This window comes from Alligator mississippiensis, chromosome 3 (genome assembly GCF_030867095.1).
Source record: "Alligator mississippiensis isolate rAllMis1 chromosome 3, rAllMis1, whole genome shotgun sequence".
Taxonomy (NCBI): domain Eukaryota; kingdom Metazoa; phylum Chordata; order Crocodylia; family Alligatoridae; genus Alligator; species Alligator mississippiensis.
The window spans coordinates 71,756,046-71,775,989 of NC_081826.1; the positions used below are offsets into that span (position 1 = coordinate 71,756,046).

General features: G+C 47.5%; 1 protein-coding gene across 1 annotated transcript in view; it reads left to right on the plus strand.

The window, feature by feature from the left end:
• The window catches only part of LOC102567790 (monoacylglycerol/Diacylglycerol O-acyltransferase), a 58,263-nt gene extending 39,410 nt beyond the window's left edge, over positions 1–18,853 (plus strand). Inside the window, exon 8 of the mRNA XM_059724089.1 lies at positions 17,227–18,853. Within this exon, the coding sequence (XP_059580072.1) occupies positions 17,227–17,254 (28 nt within the window). The 3' untranslated portion in view covers positions 17,255–18,853. The remainder of the gene's footprint in view (positions 1–17,226) is intronic.
• The last annotated feature ends 1,091 nt before the right edge of the window (positions 18,854–19,944 follow it).

Here is a 19,944-nt window from a genome sequence, read left to right on the forward strand (position 1 = left end):
TAGTCTAACCACACATTGGAGAATATCTGTAGGATAGAGGCATGGGCAGGAAGGTTCGTGGGTCACTTGCTGGCCAGAGAATTTGAAAGGCACCTGACAGGGAGTCAGGAATGGGGCCCACATGAAGCAGACGGATTGGTACTTGTCAACTTCAGAAACACAGAGGCTGATTCTTGGGAAGCCCCAGTCAGCAAGAATGGACCTGAGGACAGACTGACTTGGTCTCCTACTTATGGTATGGGTAAATGATGGAGAATTTGTACGTGTTTCCTAACCTAAACGGTGAGTGTCCATCATTAAGGTCACACAAGTAGGTGAGGAGGTACAAAAACGTGCACTTGTATGGTGGCCAGATCACAAGAAATAAGGCCAGAAGGAAACTCATGAGGTCATCCAATACAGCCCCCTGGTCAAGGCAGGGTCAGCCTATCTAAACCATCCTAGGCAAGTGTCTGCCTAACTACTCTTGAAAATTTTCTAAAGGATGGAGATGCCACAGTTCTTCTAGTTCTCCTTTTCCAGTGTTTGGCCACCCTCATATTCAGAAAGTCCTCTTAATCTCCAACCTAGATGTCCTTTGATGCAGTTATTAGAAGCTATTGCTCTATTTCTGTCCCTTGTAGCCACCGAGAAAAGCCTTCCATCCTTTCTAGAATTGCCTTTCAGGTGTTTGAAGACTATTACCAAATCCTCCCTCAGTCTTCTCTTCTTTTTTCCAGACTTAGTAGCCCTAGTTCTGTCAGCTTTTTCTTAGATGTCTTCTTTCCCAGGCTCCTAATCATTTCTGTCACTCTGTGCTGAACTCTCTCTGATCTGTCCTCATCATTTTTGAAGTATGGGGGTCAACACTAGACACAGTACTCCTGGTGAGGCCTTACCAGTGCTGAATAGAACAGAAGAATCACTTCCCTTGATTTGACAGTAACACTCCTGTTAATAACCCAGGATGCTGTTGCCTTTTTTGGCAACAAAAGAGGACCCTGTTAGCTCATACCCATCTTCTGGTTCATTGTAACCAACAAATTTCTCTTCAGTACTGCAGCCTAGAACAGTGATCCTCAGCAAGGGGACTGGGGCACCCAGGTGTGCCATGAGATCCTTTAAAACAGGCTTGTCCAACATGTGGCCCGTGGGCCACCATGCGGCCCTCCAAGTTGTTTTCTGAGGCCCGAGGTGCTGCAACGGAAAATGAAAGAAACACTGTACTTTCGTTTGAGGGGGGCGATGTGATACCGCTTCCCGTGAGGTCTTTGAATATGGCTCGCTGGCCCACTGGGTGATAAAAAGTTCATGATCTGGCCCCACATTCTAGAAGGTTGGACAACCCTGCTTTAAAGAGTGTCCTAAGGTGTGCTGAGATAAGTACAGGATCAGGCTCAGCTGCCTGCTCCTTTCTGCTGGCAGATAACCACTAGGCCTGTGCAAAGCAGCCAATATTCAATTCTGATTCAGCCAATTTTGGGGGGATAGTGATTTGATTCAGTGATTCAGATCCCTGTCCCAAATCATTTTGGTTGAATCTGATTTGAAAGATTCCATACTGATTCGGCCATAGACTATAACGGGGAATCACTAAAATATCTATAACTTTGCCATTTTATTTGTAGAATTGGATGAAAACAGAAGGAATGGTATCCCTTTCTGAGGGCATGAAGCCTGCCAGGTTTCAAGGAGATAGGTACAGGGGCTTCTGTGAAAGTGTACCTCAAACTGTTGAAAGCAAAACTGGTGTCACTTGTGTGTGGTAACTGAGTTTCTGGTTGTAGTTGTGTTGGCCTAGGGAATGGGCAGCCAAGGTTCTCTGAGTAGATGTGCTATCTCTTATTAGACCAACTGAATAGCTGGAGAAATACATCTTGGCAAGCCTTCAGGTTTAAAAACCCTTTGTCAGGCTGAAGGAGCATCTGCAGTTTGTGTGTGTGCACTTCCTGGATGGAATGAAAAGTAAAGAAGCTGGAGGCTGATATGCAAGCAAGAAAGCCAGTCAGTGAAAATGAAAATTGAGGCACCAAGGGTTGAGAGGCAGGCTGGAAGGGAGTGGAGGAGGTGGAAAGGGGGTGTAGCAGGTAGAAGTGGAGAGGTACCTGGGGAGTCAGATGTCAGGCAGGTTTTTAAACCTGAAAACTTGCTAAGATATATTTCTCCAACTATTCAGTTGGCCTAATAAAATATATCAGATTGACCCAAAGAACCTTGTCTGCTTTGTGTGTGTTTAAGGCACAGCGGTATGAATGCAGGGATGGTACCCTGTAACAGGGGCCCTTCCCGGTACTGGTTAGATCTTGGCCTGACTACCTGTTTCTGGGCCATCCACCCCTCTTTCTCCTGCCATGCCTTAATGGAAAACTGATTCAGATGTTACCCAGGTGGGAGGCTTCCCATTTAGGCCCTTGATGCCTAGGGGTGACATCCACTCCGCTGCTCCATACCTCCCCTACACTGCAGCCCACGCCTTGCAGATGCCATCCTAGGAAGCTAAGCTCACCCGGAGTCTCACAACTCCACTGCAACCAGTAAGCCTCAGGCCTCTCAAAGATCTTAGAAGTCTGGGCTTTCCCTAGCCAGGACTGTGTGTGTGTGTGGTGGCTGGAGGTTTTCAGGTACTGCCTACCTGCCTCTCACAAGGGAGATTCATGGTTCTGTCACTTCCTGGGGCTGCCATGACACTGGCAGTCCCACCAGGCCTCCCTATCCTGGCAGGGTGCAGTTTTAGGTCATGCCTAGGACCTGAGGCCTCCTTATTCCCCAGAAACCTAGTCCATATCTCTAAGTTTGTCCTGGCACGGGAGCTCAGCAGGAAGATGCTTTTCCCCTGCTGGCTGGTGAAAACTGCTGCCTCCAGCTCTGAGAGTGGGACATTTAATGGTTGTCAAAGAAAATAAAAAAAGCAAATAGGTGTGGAGTGAGGATGGTGGCACTCAGTCTGTCTGCACATGGAGCTTGTGGAACCCCAGCAGTGGCGAGATAGGTAGCCATCAAGGCCTCTGCGCTACCTGCCAGATGGTGGGGTGTGGTGCCTCTGTACCCCACCATTGAAGCCATGCCCTTGGCCCACATTGGCAGCACCTGTGGTGGAGGAGACTGGTTTGTGCATGGAGTGCTGACATGGGAAAGTGGATTTCCTCCTCTTCCACGTCCCCCTGTCTGTGCCCTTCTGCCTCCCTGACTCTGTAAATCAGCACCTCCATCCAGTGATCGAGGGTCTTGCTGCTGCAGATACTCCCCTTCACCCTCAGGTTGCACATGCCCACCAGCATGTGGACCATTCTGGACTGCAACAGATCCAGCTGTTTTTTGATGCCCTCCTTCAATCCCTTCACCAGTGCCTGCATGTCTGGTGACAGCGGTTTGCCCCAGCCAGGAACATGGATCCCCTGGAACCTCTCCATTTGATTCTCAAGCTCCTTCACTATGGGGATCACTTGACTAAAGAGGGCCTTGCCAGCGCTGAGGTTCTCAGTGGCCTCAAGGAATGGCTTGAGGACCACCAGGATCTGGGAGATGGTATCCAACTTTGTTTTGCTAAGGAGGCCACTGATCCCAACCTCCCTGACCAAGGCCATCTCATGGATGGCCTTCTGTTGTTCCACCCACCTTTTGATCATCAGGTACGTGAAGGTCCACCGAGTCTCCACATCCTGCATGATTTTGTGCTGTGGGCTGCTCAGCTCTGCCTGTTTGTCCTGCAACATCTTGCCCTCAGTGGAAGTAGCCCGTCACCTTCCTGCATCGTGAAATGAGCTTGTTGGTACTGGTGGTGATGATGCCATCACCGGCAGCCCTGTCCCCCTCCAAGGCATTCCTGACTATGAGGTGGAACTTGTATGCCACGCAACAGATGCCAACAAAGTTGGCATTATGGACTGCCTTGACCATATTGGCCCCATTGTCAATGACCATGAACCCACAGGTGAGCTCACCCTGCCCAACAAGCCACCTCTGCACCATGCAATTCATGGCCACTATGATCTCCCTTGCTGTGTGGAACCCATCCATCACCTCCACTTGAAGGAGAGTCCACAAACACCTGACTTATGGCACCAATGCCCTGTGAGGGAGAGGTAGGCATGATCTCCACCCTGACTGCTCCAGATGTCTGAGGTGAAGTGCTAAGCTACCTGAAGACCTGCCTTGTGCAGCTCCTCTCTCAAGTAGTTCCTGCATGCCTCATACAGGGAGGGCACCACCATCCTGCTAAAGGTGGTACATGCAGGCAATCATTAAGATGGTTCAAGAGCGCCATGAGCTGCCTGAACCCTGGATGCTCAAGAAAGGAGAAGGGCTTGCCATCCAGAGCAAGCATCTCCCCAATGCTCTGGGTGATCTTGCTTGCCCTTGCAATGCACCCCCCTTCGTCTGTAGCTTTCCCCCAATGTTCCAGGGTGGCCGGCCACTGCTTCATAGGGATGGGGGCTTTGGAGCGAGAGGGGGGGACTCCTTTTTGGGCATGCTCTAACTGGTGCCAGACTGAGGAGGAAGAAGGGCAAGGGGGTGCTGCCTCCTGAGATGCGGCAGCATCGCTGTGGAGGTGAAGTGTTTCACCTCCTTGCCCTGGCTGATCTGCCTTTGGCAGTGCTGGCAGGTAGCATACCTGGGATCATCTGCCAACTCAAAATGATCCCATGCTACACTACCCCCCAACTTCTGGGTTGAGCGTGGGGATCCTGCCTTATCCCCCTCCTCAGCAGGCAGAGGCACAACAACAGGGGAAGCTGATCCACCTGCTCCCACAACCTTCTCCAAAGTGCCTTCCAGAAGAGACCTGCCTGTTGGGGAACTTCGAGGGGTGTGGAGCACACACTTATATTCCCTATCCTTCTCCAGAACTACCTTAGCTATGGTACTCAGCTCCTCTGCTTCCAGATCCATCTCCTGCACTGGCACTGGGAGTCTCATGCTGGGAGTTGAAATTGGGGTGGAAAAGACTGTCATGCTGGTGCCGGTGGCTATTTCTAGTGTTAGTGGAGGTGGTGCAGGTGCGGGACAGGCACTGCTCTCACCTTCTTGCTCCCACTGGCAAGGCTCATTGCTGCCAGGAAAGAGGGTACATTTATGTTCAAGGAGGGGGGAACTTTCAGCTCTCCCCCTACCCTCTCTAGCCCCTCTCCCTTCCCTGCCAGAAGACATGACACCTGCTTTTCCAGCACGCTTCATAATGTTTGCTGTGCTGGAAAGTGTGTGTGTGTGTTTGTATGTAATATACCTTGTACATGTTTAATGTGTGTGTGTGTAATATATGTGCTTTCCTGCACAGTGATGGATGACTGTCAGGGAAAGCACAGCTTTCTTTTTAAAAAAGTGTGGGGGGAAAAATAACAAGAACAAATAAGAGGATTTTGGGGAAGAATAAGTTTAAAGGAATGGATTGGATAGGGATAAGTAGAGCGATTCTAGGCAAGGGTAATTTAGTAAGGTGTATCCAGTCCTTTCCAAGAAGAGAGACTAGCAAGAGACTGAGTAGGAAGCTGCATGCTGTTGTTTCCAGACAGACAGATCACAAAAGGGAGAGAAAGGCTTCACACAGAGCCTTATATGTTATTTCTATGTCCCTCCCGCAGAGCAGTGTGATTGGAAGGGAGCTTAGGGAAAGATCACAGTCACTGGCCAGCTACAGAAGTCAATATCAGAGCAGGCTCCGCCCCCCCCCCCCCAGCCCGCTCTTCTCAGTTTCTGTTTCTCCACAAGACCAGCTTCTGAATCGCCGAATCTTTTCCAAATTAATTCGGATGCTTCAGATTGATTCAGAGCTTTTAATGGGTCTCTTAATTCAATTCAGATTCAATGATTTGGCTGCTGAATTGGGCCAAAGCTTCTCTGAATTGAATCAGTGACCAAAGCTTTGCACACCCTGAATAACCACTGTAAAAAGTAAGTTTTAAAATGGGATGCAACTCAATTTACAACAATTATGGAGGAGTGTCTTCATAGATTCATAGATGTTAGGGTCAGAAGGGACCTCAATAGATCATTGAGTCCGACCCCCTGCATAGGCAGGAAAGAGTGCTGGGTTTAGATGACCCCAGCTAGATGCCTATCTAACCTCCTCTTGAAGACCCCCAGGGTAGGGGAGAGCACCACTTCCCTTGGGAGCCCATTCCAGACCTTGGCCACTCTAACTGTGAAGAAGTTCTTCCTAATGTCCAGTCTAAATCTGCTGTCTGCTAGCTTATGGCCATTTTTTCTTGTAACCCCCAGGGGCGCCTTGGTGAGTAAAGCCTCACCAATTCCCTTCTGTGCTCCCATGATGAACTTATAGGCAGCCACAAGGTCACCTCTCAACCTTCTCTTGCGGAGGCTGAAGAGGTCCAGGTGCCCTAGTCTCTCCTCATAGGGCTTGGCCTGCAAGCCCTTAACCATACGAGTGGCCCTTCTCTGGACCCTGTCCAGGTTATCCACATCCCTCTTGAAGTGCGGCGCCCAAAACTGCACACAGTATTCCAACTGCGGTCTGACCAGCGCCCGATAGAGGGGAAGTATCACCTTCTTGGTTCTGTTCGTCATGCATCTGCATGAGAAGTCCAATGGAAGGGCACTTGAAGAAAGATTTAATTTTGGCAGGATAGTGAAGTTGCTCTGTGTCACTGAAAGAATGGGCCTCTGAGCAAAAGATGACAAATCTGAAGGGAGAGAAGCAGTACAAAGCTTTCTGGTGTCTATTAGATCAGTCCAACTGTTGCTAAAAGTATCTTTGGTTGTCATGGGCTGTGCAATGCTGAGGGTGGAAGCACAGAGACTTCTTATTCTTGGTCTTTTTCAAAAACTAAAGAGATTCTGCTGGTTCCAGATGATGATACTGTCTGACTGTGAGTTTCTTTCTGCAAGAGCCACTGGAGGCTGATAAATCTGAGACTAGAGGTTTGAAAACTGTCAGGGGCTGTGGGTAGTTTGAGTCTTGGAATTTCAGTGTGGGCCTGTGAAGTCTGAAGTTTGGATCAGCCAGATGTGGAAGTAGACTTCTACAAAGGGCCTCTGATGGAAGGCTTTTCTTTAGAACCAAAATAACACGATTGGACCCATTGACTAGCCCCACTGATTAGATAGTGTCAGTCTCAGTGGTGCCAGGGAAGAGGGAGGTTCCTGAGAGGAAGCTGAAAGTTGCAGAGAGCTGTACTGTTGGGCAGCATTTCTTCTCCCTGGAATGGAGACAGAACCCCACGAGATGTTCAAGAGGAAAATTATAGAGCTTGGTTTCTTATGGGCCCATACACTGAAGCTCTAACAGCCACCTATGGGAAGAGTTGGAACAAGAGTCCAGGAGTGCAGTTCTTCAAGACAGAAAAGGTACTTGTACCTATACCTGACACTGTTGGAGGACAGACATGGCCTAAAACCTGGCAAGTGGGGAGTAGATGGATATGGGCATTGTCATATATCTTTTTTCTTTCATTCCAGACAGAAAAACATAAGAGGGAAAGGCAAAAGAAAACTCCCATCCTATTTGGGGAAAGAAGCAAAAAAAACAACCTGTGCCAATCTGACAGTAGTTTTTTACTTTTCAGACTGTTTCAGGTGTTAGCCTGCTCACCCTTCCCTTTTAAAGTCTAAATTACCATTGTCTGGTGGATAGGCCCCTGCAGGTATGATTTGAAGCTATTGAGCAGTCATTTGGGATGTAAAGTCTAAGGAACTGCCTTGTGTGAATAGGAGAGGAACAATAAATTCAATATTCTCTGATTCTGGCCATACTATAAAAAAGATAATTAGCTATTTGCACCAATGGCTGCAGTCCATGCAAACATATAAACCTGATAAAACTAAACACAGCTTATGGGTAGCTACCAGTAGAGACCCCAAACACCATACAAATAAATCTAACTTTGGGAAACGCACCTGACATTTCATAAATCACCTCAAAATATTATGGGTTCCCATCACATACATTTCAGGTTTTTCCCCTTTGGGAAAATAATCTAGGTCTTCATAGTGGTCCATAACTTATTGGTCAGGGCACTCCTTTGGAACAGGAAAGACACCATTTCAAGCCATTTTATACTACTCAAATTCAGACAAGACCTTTGAAGCTGCATCTCTCACTTTGAAAGTACTTTATATACAAGACTACTAGATGTTCTGGTGTGGTAGCTAAGGACAAATCCATTCCTTGACCAGCTTCGAGGTTCTGATGCACAATACTAAATAAGCGTGAATAACTCCTTAACTGGAGACAAGCCTTCTAGGCCAGATCATATCTATCTCTGGAAGCTTGTTAGAGCATGAACATATCTTCTTCTTTCTTGAAATGATTGGGTGCTTGGACAGACGAGAAATGTCAACTTCTTATTACATGTTCGATATTAAATTCTTATCTTTTTGTTTTTTTATTCTTCTTCTCAGCCCATCATTCCAATGTATACTGAAAATGTTTGCGAAGGATATATGATGCCTAAAGAAAGGACTAAGAGGCATTTAAAATACTATATTCCTTTTGAGTATTTTTCACTTTTCCATCGTAAAATATGTATCTCAAAAATGTGTATTCTTCCATTGAATCTTTCATGGTTTTGCTTTGCTCCTGATTGTGTGGAAAATGGAAAGTGTCCATGGATTGTCAGACATTTAACGTGCATGTCTAGCATGAGCCATAGGCTGCTGACAGATATTCCTTTAAAGGCATGATAGGATGTTATCCACATTCCCAACAGTCATGCTTCCTGCTATCCCAAACATGTATAGCAGGACCATGATATTGGCATCAGAGATCAGATCTCAGTTGTGTCCTTCTTGCCATTGCAGGGGCAGGCTGGGATCATGATCCCGGGATCCTCCAGCACTGGCAAGTTGAAGGTTGGGTGCCTGACAGTCAGTTGCTTGAGGCTGGATTGGGACTGCACCAGGGCTCCAACTGGCCCTGGTGTGCTCCCCAGAGTCAGCCAATGATTATTCTCTAGCATGGATTATACTGGGGCTGGTTCAAACTCCATTGCGGTCCTAAAGCCAGCCAACCAGGACTTGGCTGATGGTCAGCCTGAGGATACACCACGGCTGGTTTGAGCCTCAGTGAAGATCTGAAGCCAGCCTACAATCAGCTGATGGTCAGCTGGTGGGAACATACTGGGGTTGATTGAAGACCTCAGGGCAGTTCTAAGCATGCCACATGTCCAAATTGGCATGATGTGACCCCTCAGCTTTCCCCTCCATATATTACACACATTTTATGTAATATTTTAGGGATGGTTGCCCTCTTTGGAGTACCATTAATTGCTTAAATGTGTGGCTGGGTTGCTATTTTAGACAGGATTAATAGACTAACCATGTCTTCAGTTTCAAGGTGAGGCTGTCCCCTGAAGGCCTGTAGCATAATGGCAGGCAAGAGAAGCATTTCCTGCCTTTTGGTTGTGAGGGAGTCATTTAATTTGGGAAATTTGGCATCTCTTCTCATTTCTTAATCTTAATATATATGTTTATTGCTCCAGATCTCTGAGACTTTTTTCATTTAATCTAACACACAGAAGTCAGTAGGTGGCTATATGAGACTTGTGGATTGCCAGTCACCACACCATATGGGGGGCTTCCAGTCAAATTTCCCACATACATTGGAGAACCCATTCCATATGATCCAAACATGACTGCTGAGGAACTAGCTGAGAAGGTACATTGGTTCCTCTAGCAATATCATATTGCTTTCTAGGTCTTGATTTTCTTTTACCTTCAAATTGACTGTTTCAAGTGCATTTACAACTTCATTTCTCTTATTATTATGGACTTTATCTTACAGGTTGAGTTATGAGATACATCTGGGCTGTCCAGTTAGTGGCTCATGGGAAGCCTGTGACCTGAGATGGGTTAATTTGTTGCTGTCCACCTCCTACCCAGGTGCTGTTTCCTTTAGCACTGTGAATGTTGCTGTCACCAGGCTCCTCCCTCTGCCAGGTTTTCTTTCCTGCTCCTGCCACTGGAGGGAAGTGAAGGCAGGAAATCACTGCTGTGGGGTCTGGCGAGCCCAGGCTCAGGGTCCCTGTGCAGACTGGGGGGGTAACCAGTGCAGCATGGCACAGCAGGGGGGTACCTATGCGGTGCAGCACTGTCCTTGCAGCTCAGCAGCTGGTGTGCAATGTATGACCCTGGGGGCCCTCCGGCAGCAGAGAAGCAGCCTTCATGGCATGTGGCCCCTGGCCACTTCAAAGTTGGGCAGCCCTGTATTAAATACTGTACCCAAAGCCACACCTGAAGTAGTTGATTGTAAGCTCTGCCAGTGAAATAGTGTTGTCAGGGGTTTTGGTGGTGGTTTATTTTTCCTGTACTGCTTGAATCATAAACTTTTCCTTCATTTCTTGCCTTCTTTGTCTTTTGTCACTTCTGTCACCATAAGTTTCTGGCTAAAAAGGACAGTGTTAAGCAGCACAGTTATTAAACTTCCCAAGTTAGATAGTCAGAGTGCCATGACTGTCTAGCATTGCTTCAGACAAATAGTTGAAAGTGTTTTAATTTGTTGAAATTGGTGGCAAATATTTACCTAAATATCTATGAGGATGTGTGGTCTAGGCCCATTCATATGCTTTAAGATTGGTTTATGGTGCATGTTCAGGTGTTTGACATAAAAGCTATTATTAGTACTTTACCCAGACCAAAATCTGCCATCCTCTGGTTTATGCTGCTTTCAGTTCTGTGGATTCTAAGCTATGTGAATCATACAAAATGATGAATACAGGTTTCCTTCGCTTTATGCAGGTTATGTATGTGTAAACTGGCTCTTATGTATTGACCCTTTTTATACCAAAAATTTGTTACATGTAAGGTAAATTCATTCTTATGCGACTGGTGTGGTGAAAGCCCGCAGTCAGCTGTTTTGTGTGGTGCATTGTGGGAGTGACGCACACCAAAATATAGTCCTCTGTGTGGATCTGTGCTCTTTGCTAGATGTCTGTGACACGTTTCTGTAGCTTCCATCCCCGTAATGATAGTGTCTTGTGCTTGTGTGTACTGTCTACTGTTGGTGAGTACCAAAATTGTCTTGCAAAAGTGGTAGAAATGGGTCTGAGGTGTTTTAGTTTCCTTTCTAACAAAGGGCAATGGTGCATGGGGTGCTGAAAGCCAACGTACTCGGGGAAGCTCGGGCTTGGAGGGTTTCCAGCGCTCTGTGCACCATCCCTGCCACCTTCTCCCACCGCCAGCATATCCAGCCGCCCTCCTGCTGCCTTGCTGCTGTGCCCCAGGGGCAAGCCAGCCATTCCCCGGAGGTCCCAGGCAGCAGGAACAGTGCACCAAGCCCCGTGCAGCTCAGGCAGATGGGCTCCAGGAAGAAGAAAAAAAACCCGATTAGGCTCCTCACCGCTTTCCCCACCCCACCACTTCAGTCAAGCCTGCTGTGTGGGGCCCGGTGCTTCCCTCCATGGTGGCGATGCCCGCTGGGACTTCCCGGGCCAGGTGCCAGCGAGTGGGTGCTGCCTGGGGAGCGCTGTTGGCATGGAGGGAAGCACCAGGCACTGCACAGCTCAGGGACTGCTCAGCCTGCCGGCAGCTGTCCACTCCCCCGCCTCCCCTTCCCTCCCTCCTCCGCCACGGGAGAGGCAGGTAAGCTGGTGGGGGGAAGGATTGGGCCCTCAGATCAGGCCCCCTCATCTGTGTACACGTGATGGGGGGGTTTAGTGCTCCCTAAATTAAAACGGTGGAAAACGTGGGTGTTTAAAATCACACTATTTCAATTTAGGGAGAATTAAAACCCCGTTGCATGTACAAGCACCCTTATTAATGACTACAGCTTTCTTAGGGACCTTTACAGCAATGAGGCCAGACCAGAACCCTGTACCCAGCCAGTCACAATCAGATCAGGGCAAGCAGGCACCGCATGATACAACCCCAGAGCCATGCCTTGGTCTCAGCTGAGTTGCATGATGCAATCTGGGCAGCCAGTCACCTGAAGCCACAGGCAGCAGGCCCCATCTACTCTAGCCTCTAAATGCTAGACCTAACCCATGGTATCCTTGTTGAGCAAAGGTGAAATTTCTTGTTCCCAACTTTTCATGTGCTTTCGTGCTGGTATTCAGGTAAGATCCTCGGCATTGCTTGGCATCCAGCAGAATCTATGGTCTTGATTCTGGTTTGATCTTCAGCACTGGCTTTTGGCTTGTGAGCCTGGTTAACCCTTGGCTCACCCTGTCTCCAGCTATGACTTCTGACTTTGGCCTGTTCTACCTTCGGCTTATGACTCCTGACTCCAATTCTGATGCCAGACCCCTTTCTACCAGCCCCCAACTCCCTGGACTGCACCCATGCTTCTCGTGTCTAACCACTAGACAAGCAAGGCAATTTAAAGCTGTACTATACCATATTACAACTCCTAGTTCATGCTCCTTTACAAAATTATTTTCTACACTCAGTTCTCCAAACTAGAAATGAAATTTTTGATCCCAGACACTCACCTTTACTCATCTTGCTGTGACTGCAAGAACTGTTTTGGTGAAAATGCAGACTCTTTTGGGGAGTATGGCTGTAGAGCCAGTCAAGCCCATTCTCTGTAATCAGGGGAGTTGTTCCAGCAGGTCTTGAACTCTGTATAGAGAGCCAATTACAAAGGATTTTCCTTGTAAAACTATCCAGGATTACAGCAGGCAGCAGGAACTCTAAACACTGTGTGGTGCAACCCCCAAGTCCCTTGCTAGTTGTGGCCCCAAATGCATAACTATTTGTGAAGGAGAAAATGCGTAGTGGGTAGGGTTGTGCGAGGCTTCGGACCGTGCTTTGGATCCGGAGAAGCTTTGGATGCTTTGATGTCTGAAGCAGCATGTCCGGGTCGAAGCGCTGGCTTCTTTATGCTTTCTGAAGTGGTTTGCAGCTTCCAAACTGCTTCAGAAGTGCTTCAGAGCTGCTTCGAAGTTCCAGCCACAGGGTATAATGGGGGATCAATTAAATATCTATAACTTTGTTTTTTGTCTGATTTGGATTAAACTTGTAGGGATGGTAGCCTCTGAAGAGAGCATGAAGCCTGCCAAGTTTCAAGAAGATATGTACAGGGGTTTGGGTGGAACTGCACCCCAAATTCTTGAAAGCAAAACTCACGTCACGTGTATGTGTTACACCACAGGGGGGGCAGTTGGTTGTATTGATTATTTCCTCTCTTTAGTCTGTGGTGTTGTAGGTGTTAATGAGTTCATTAGCAAGGATTAACACCTACAACACCACAGACTAAGGAGAGGAAATAATCAATACAATCAACTGCCCCCCCTGTGGTGTAACACATACACGTGACATGAGACAATCAACTTCCCCAAAACAGAGACAGTCAGTTGCACAAGCACCCATGTCACAAGTTTGGCAGGCTTTGTGGCCTCACCAGGGGCCACCACCCCTGCAGTTTCAACTCTCCTGTGGTGTAACACATACACGTGACATGAGTTTTGCTTTCAAGAATTTGGGGTGCAGTTCCACCCAAACCCCTGTACCTGTCTTCTTGAAACTCGGCAGGCTTCATGCTCTCTGCAGAGGCTACCATCTCTGCACGTTGCACCCAAATCAGAGCTAAAACAATAGAGTTATAGATATTTCATTGATCTCCCAATATAGCCTATAGCTGGATCTCTGAAGCCAAGTTTCTGCCCCCTCTTCCCCTGCTCTTACCACTCCCGTCCCTCCCCTTTACTGTCAGGTGTAGGATGGCTCTGGCTGGGGTCTTTCACCAGAATGGAGTACATGAAAACTTCTGCTGCCTGGCCAATCAGCAGTGCCTACTCTGTTGCATGGCCAGGCAAGAGCTGAGCTTCCACATGCTGTGTTCCAGTATAGATCAGACTGAGCAGTTTCTGACAATAAGTAGGGGAGAGGGCAGAGACTGGGGAAAGTGGGTAGGCAAGTGTCAGAGGCTGTGAGGAGCCATAGGTGGCAGTGGGTCAGGAAGGCTGCAGGGAGAAGAAATAGGTGGGGCAGAGGGCTACCTGACCCAAGCCATTGCTTTCCCTGCTGGAGCTGGGAGGAGGGGGAAACAGAAATTAAAACAACCTTCCAATACTTAGATTCTATATCTTGAGAATGATAACAATTTTTATTTAAAAAAACAAAAAACCCTTTCTATATTGTAGGATGTGTGTTACACAATAGCAAATTATTCTTTTGTTAATATCAGTCAATAAAGTCATGATCCAAATGCAAACACATGAATGGCAGGACTCCTGTGGGCAAGTGATTATGTAAAAATCTCAGCTCTCATTTAAAAAAATGTCCATCAGTTCTGCTTTTAAAAAGAAAAAGCTTGACCAGTTATCCAAAGGCACCATAAATCCTCAATAACTACAGAGAAATAAAAAACTTAAATTTTATTTAATTTTTTTTAAATCCTATTTTTAAAACTCTCATCATGATTTTTTTTGTGTCTGATCATCAGGGATCCAGGTTTTCTGTTCTCCACGGAGTGGTAAAAAGACTCTCCTTTTACCAGAGGCAAACACGGATTTCTCATTTTGCAATGAGCTCCCTGCAGGCTGGCAGAGTTCCAGCCTGGAGGGTGTGGGAGGAGGGTGGTGAGACAGGAGGTGCCACGTACATGGACATGGATGTGGCCCCAGGCAACCTGTAGAACAGCTCCAGCTGGTAAGTGGAGGAGCGGAGGATTGAGGCCCCTATAGAGAGGGAGCTGGGCTGGGATGGAGCTGCTGCCCAGCCAGGTGGACCAGCCACAATGCACTGCTGCAGGGCCCCAGTGGAGAGCAGGACGGGGCCATGGGTGGCTTGTCTGAGGGAGGGAGAGGGTCAGCTCCCCACTACCGTGTGCACTTCCAGGGGGCATAGGGACCTGCGCCCCCCTGATCTGTGTGTGGGGCAGGCACAGGCTGCGGCCATGGGCTCCTGCCCTGCTTTCCTCCCCTGGCACCTCTGCACCCACCTGGTGCGGCAGGGAGCACTGGAAACACACAGAGAACTTGCTTGCCCTGCACTGCCCTGGTGATGAGTCTCCTGTGCATGGGGCTGCACCCCTCAAAGCAGTGGCATGTGCAGGGGGCGCATTGCTAGGGCAGCGAGGTGGGGGGGAAGCTCGCAGCAGCCAGGAGATCCCCATGTGGCCCCACTGTCCCCAGCCATGCCAGGTCATGCCCACTGGGCTGCAGAGGCCCCAGGGGAGGGAAGCCTAGTGGGACCTCGAGCCCACAGCCTGCACCTGCCCCATGTACAGATCTGGGGTGCGCGGGTCCCCCCTGACCCCCGGGAGTGTATGTAGAAGGGGGAGCTGCCCTGCCCGAGTCTGCAGCAGGGGGGAGCAGGGGCAGGAGGTGCAGACCTGGGCCTGTAGACCTGGCAGCTGGGGGCCAACTCTGGCAGGGCTGGGGGAGCAGGGGCTGTGGGTGGGGGGCAAGGGGCACCAGCAAAGCTGTAGGGGGGGAGTGAGAGGCATGAGCAGGGCCAGGGGGCTGTGGCTGGGGAGTGAGGGGCACCAATAGGGCCAGGGGGGTAGGCTGTGAGGTTAGAGAGGGGTATCAGTAGGGCTTGCGAGCTGTGGGTTTTCGAGGGGCATGAACAGGGCTGGGAGGCTGTTGTGGGGGGAGTGAGGGGCACCAGCAGGGCTGGGGGGGCCTGTGGGAGGCCTTTAATTTTAAACGAGGATTTGGGGGTTTTATCAGAGAATTTGCAATCTTTTTCTCCTCTCTCTCTCTCTCTCTCGGACTCCAGGAGCCTGACTTCTATTTTCTTACTCCAAGCACAACTTTCTAAACCTGACTTTTGCTTTCTCACTCCAGGAACAGCTTTCTAGACCAGACTTTTGCTGATTAGTCTCTCTCCCTCTCTCTCTCTCTCTCTGCCTCCATGAACCTGACTTTTATTTTCTTATTCCAGGCACAGGTTTAAAAAGCTGACTTTTGCTAATCAAACACGAACTAGACTTCCCCAAAAACCTAATTGAAACTATGTAATATTGTAACTGTTTATTTGTCTCTCTCTTGTATGGCTATTATTACTGGTGTCATCATAAGTTCATATACCTAGCAATAAATAACTTTTATGGTCAAGTTGGTTGCTATACTTTCTCTCTGAACCTCACGTACTCTTCCTTCCCCTTGACCTCCCCATTTGCTCTGCAGCAATGATTCTTTTACCTAAGCCAAAGATCCGTGTAATGCCCAAAACCACAGTGGGGTCTGCTTATCAAGGGGGTTACTACTAGGACCCTTGTGACAAGAGATTGTGACGTGCTAAGTTTTGAGGCGCATGAGGGTATCAGCTGAAAGTGCTGATCGGACCCAGTCTGCTCAGTCATACTCTGTTAGAGTGTGTGTATGTGTGTCTAACTGCATTTATTACTGTCCTGCTGAAATAAGGGATGAACTGAGTTGAAGACACTTGAGGGTGTCAGCCTGTCAATGCTGAATAGTCTGGCCTGACTCAGATGCACTCTGTTAACTTGTGTGCTTGTGTCTGATTGCATTTTATTGTTGCCCTGATGAACTGAGTTCAAGCCATATGAGGGTGTTAGCCTGTCAATGCTGAATAACCCGTCCTGGCTCAGGCGTGTCCTGTTGATCTGTGTGTTTATGTATGTACATGTGTTTGACTGATTCGGTGGTTGGAGGAACCCAGCCCCATTGAACCTTGAGTCCTGCAAGATAGCTCCATTGGGGGTGAGGACTTGCAGAAGGGAGAGATACAGCCCCATATAAATGAGCACACCCCAAAGTGACGGGCAAATCTGGTAACATGCCGCAGGGAGTGGGGGGTGGGGGGAAGCTGAGGCCAGTGCTGCTGGCCTCGACTTTCCACTCCTCTGTCTAGTCCTTGGTGCAGCTTCGGAATCATGGTGACGCTCCCCCATGCTTGGAGAACCCTGATTGGCTTTTTTGTATCAGCCAATCAGAGCATGAATAAAGCGTTACAGACAGACAGACAGACTTAGGTCTTTATAATATTCCAATTTATAAATTTTATATATGTATTTATGTGTGTGTGTGTGTGTGTGTGTGTATGTATATGTGTTTATATGTATATGTATGTATGTAAGTATAATGGAAATCTAATAAATTTAGGGTTGTATTAAATTAAATATGGTAATTAGGATGGATCATAAGTAGGAAGAGAGGAGTTTGGTTGTTTGGCACACTTACCTGGCATTTATATGCCATCAAGTAAAAAACAAAAAAAAAAGATTGGTGGGAGATATACATTTGAATCCCATCACCCTGAGAAGTTATAGCCTATATCTCCCATTTCCTGGGTAAATGTTCTTATTCTTAGGGTATTCTATACAAAATAGTCTCTTTCCTTCTCTTGTTGCATTCTGTTTTTGTAACTTTTTGTTCTGTATTATAGGCCACCCAGAGCCCTTTTTTGGAAATAGTGGTCTATAATGAATAAATGAACTAAACAAGAAATGAAAGAACTTGACTGCATGGACAAGTTTATGGACTACCTCAATAGCCATTTGTGGCAAGATCTGGCAGGAGTAACAGCGGCTTATTGGTAATGTTCGCTACTATGCAGTCAAATGACTGCTTAGAAGCCATGTAGAACAAATGCACTAATGTATTGCTACTAACAAACCTTGACTGTATTCTAGTCCTGATGACAGGCCTTAAAACAATTTCCACAGAAAGATCAGACCATATACGTAAAATCTAGGGTGACCATTTGTTCCTGTTTTGGTGGGACATTCCTGGATTTTGGAGGCTGGTCCTGGCTGGCTAGTGAGAATTAAAATCAGTGTCCTGGAAATGCAAGAGTGTTTTATATAGCCTAGTGAGGAATCATGGTGGTGCAGAGTGGCTCAGCGCAGCCCTGTGCACCAAACAGGTGCAGAGCAGGCCTGAACAGCCCTGTGCACCAAACAGGCATAGAGGCGGCCCCCATGCTGCACCTCCCTTCACCCACTTCTGCCTGCAGCAGCACCACTGGCATGTTGTGTGGGGAAGGAAAGGGGAGTGCCTGTATTTCTCATTCTCCAGCAACTGATCCTAGTGTCTTCTAAGTTTCCCTGAGTTGCATGTTTGGCGATGATAACAGAATTCATACACACCAAGTTGTCAAGACCGGATCCATCATCCAAGATATGATATTAAATGGTTCCATGTTTGTCTAGACTGCACTCTGTAATCATTCAGACAAGTCAGTGTTGTCAGAGCTTTCTCATCTTATATATGTTAAGATACTCAAATTCTTCTGTTCCAAAGACCCCTGTAGCAGGAGTTGGTGTCAAGCCCCTGCTATAGAAGTGAGAAGTCAGATGTGTTGGGACTGAACTCACCTGAGTGGTCCCAGGAGAATCATATGGCTGCAGGTGCACCAGGGAAGGGACAGACCTCCAAGGCCATGAAGTCTTATGCCAGGATGAGCCCATCCTGATTGGCCCAGAGAGCTGATAAGGAAGCTTAAGGAAGAGCTGGAAGAGAGACCAGCGTTTGGCTTTCCCTGGAAAGGGGAGGGTACAATATGACCCACATGGAGTCATGGGACCCAGATGGCTGAATTGAGGAGTCTCGGAGGAGCATGACCAGGAGTCAACAAAGATCCGACTGATCCTGGGAAACAGAGCTAAGTGAAGTGGGTGGCTGGGTTAACAAGGGCTGAGTTAGGTGCTCAGGGGATGAGTAGAGATGAGAACCATACCCTGAGACTACCAATGAAGGCATGGCACTAGGGATTATATGAATGGATCCTGATAGGGGGTTGGGAGACCAGGTGTGAATGTATCTGGGAGAATTTCAAAGGAATAACCAGGATCAAAGAATCAATAAAAAGGGGATAAATTTATGAATTTCAAATCAATTTATAGAAGTGATTAAGAAGTGAGAAGTGAATTAATGTGTGAACTGTGAATGAATTTGTAGAGGTGACTGCGAAGTGCAAAGTAAATTAATTGATAGATTTTTGAATAAATTTGTAGATGTAATTGAGAAACAAGTGAATTAATTTATGGACCCGTTGAATAAATTTATAAGATTAATTAAAGAAAAAGAAATGAATTAATTTGAGGACAGCATGATTGAATGTCCATACTGGATTTAGAAATAGGAAGTGAATTAATGCTATATTTATGATTAATCAATCAGAGAATCAGGAGCAACTTGGCATCTAGCTACTGGTTTGGGGGAAGGAGAGATAAGAGAAATTCAATGATGAATTAAGAAATATGGAGGAGCCCCAGAGAAGGGCTTAAAGTAGGAACCCAAGCATAGAACTGGTGCTAGTGTTTCACCACAGGCCCAAGAGGAAAGGGGCAGGGTGTAGGGAAGGTGGAGCCCTGCAGAAGAACCAGCCATCCAGCCAGATGGACCTAAACCCCAAAGAATCATTAACCAGAACTGAACTTAAACATCAAGGCATGGCAGATGAGCATGAGGGCAGGATGCAGGACAGGTGAGTCCCAACTGTGTGGTGGCTTGAAAAGCATGACATGCTCACAACCCCCATTCAAGAATGCTCAACATGCATTTGAAACCCAAGACAGTCAGGCTGGGAGTCACAATATATATCGAGTAGTGATATTTCCGGATGATCTCATATAGCGCATGTGCATGTTAGACACGGTCTTTGGGGTATAACTAATGATACTGATTTGTCTACAGCCTCCAACTAGTGGTTTGTAGCTAGGACTGTAGCTAGGTAGCCTCCAACTAGTGGACTGTAGCTAGGTAGTAATGCATTGAGGGACTGGTAAATGGCAATAATTCAGATGGGAAGATGAAAGTGTATTGAGGATTAGGGTGATTTTCTAATGGTTTTGTGATTTAACCTAGCTGTTACAGCTGGGGAAATGGACCTTGGAGTCATTGTAAATAATGCTGTAAAATGCAGCTGAACCAGGGAACCAGGGGGGACCCTCCAAATTGATGCTGAGTAACACTTGTGCACCCTGGGTGTGGTTATGGGGGCAGCAGGAGGCTACAGTTATCACCCCTAAGGCAGCTTGTGCCCTAAGATGTGGACTGGGCCAGGAGTGCCATGATCTAGTGCTGGAAGGGAGAGATCAGTGCCAGCTAGACGTGTGAAATACAAAACAGCTGAGGAACTGAGGCTCATTCTCTCTGTCCC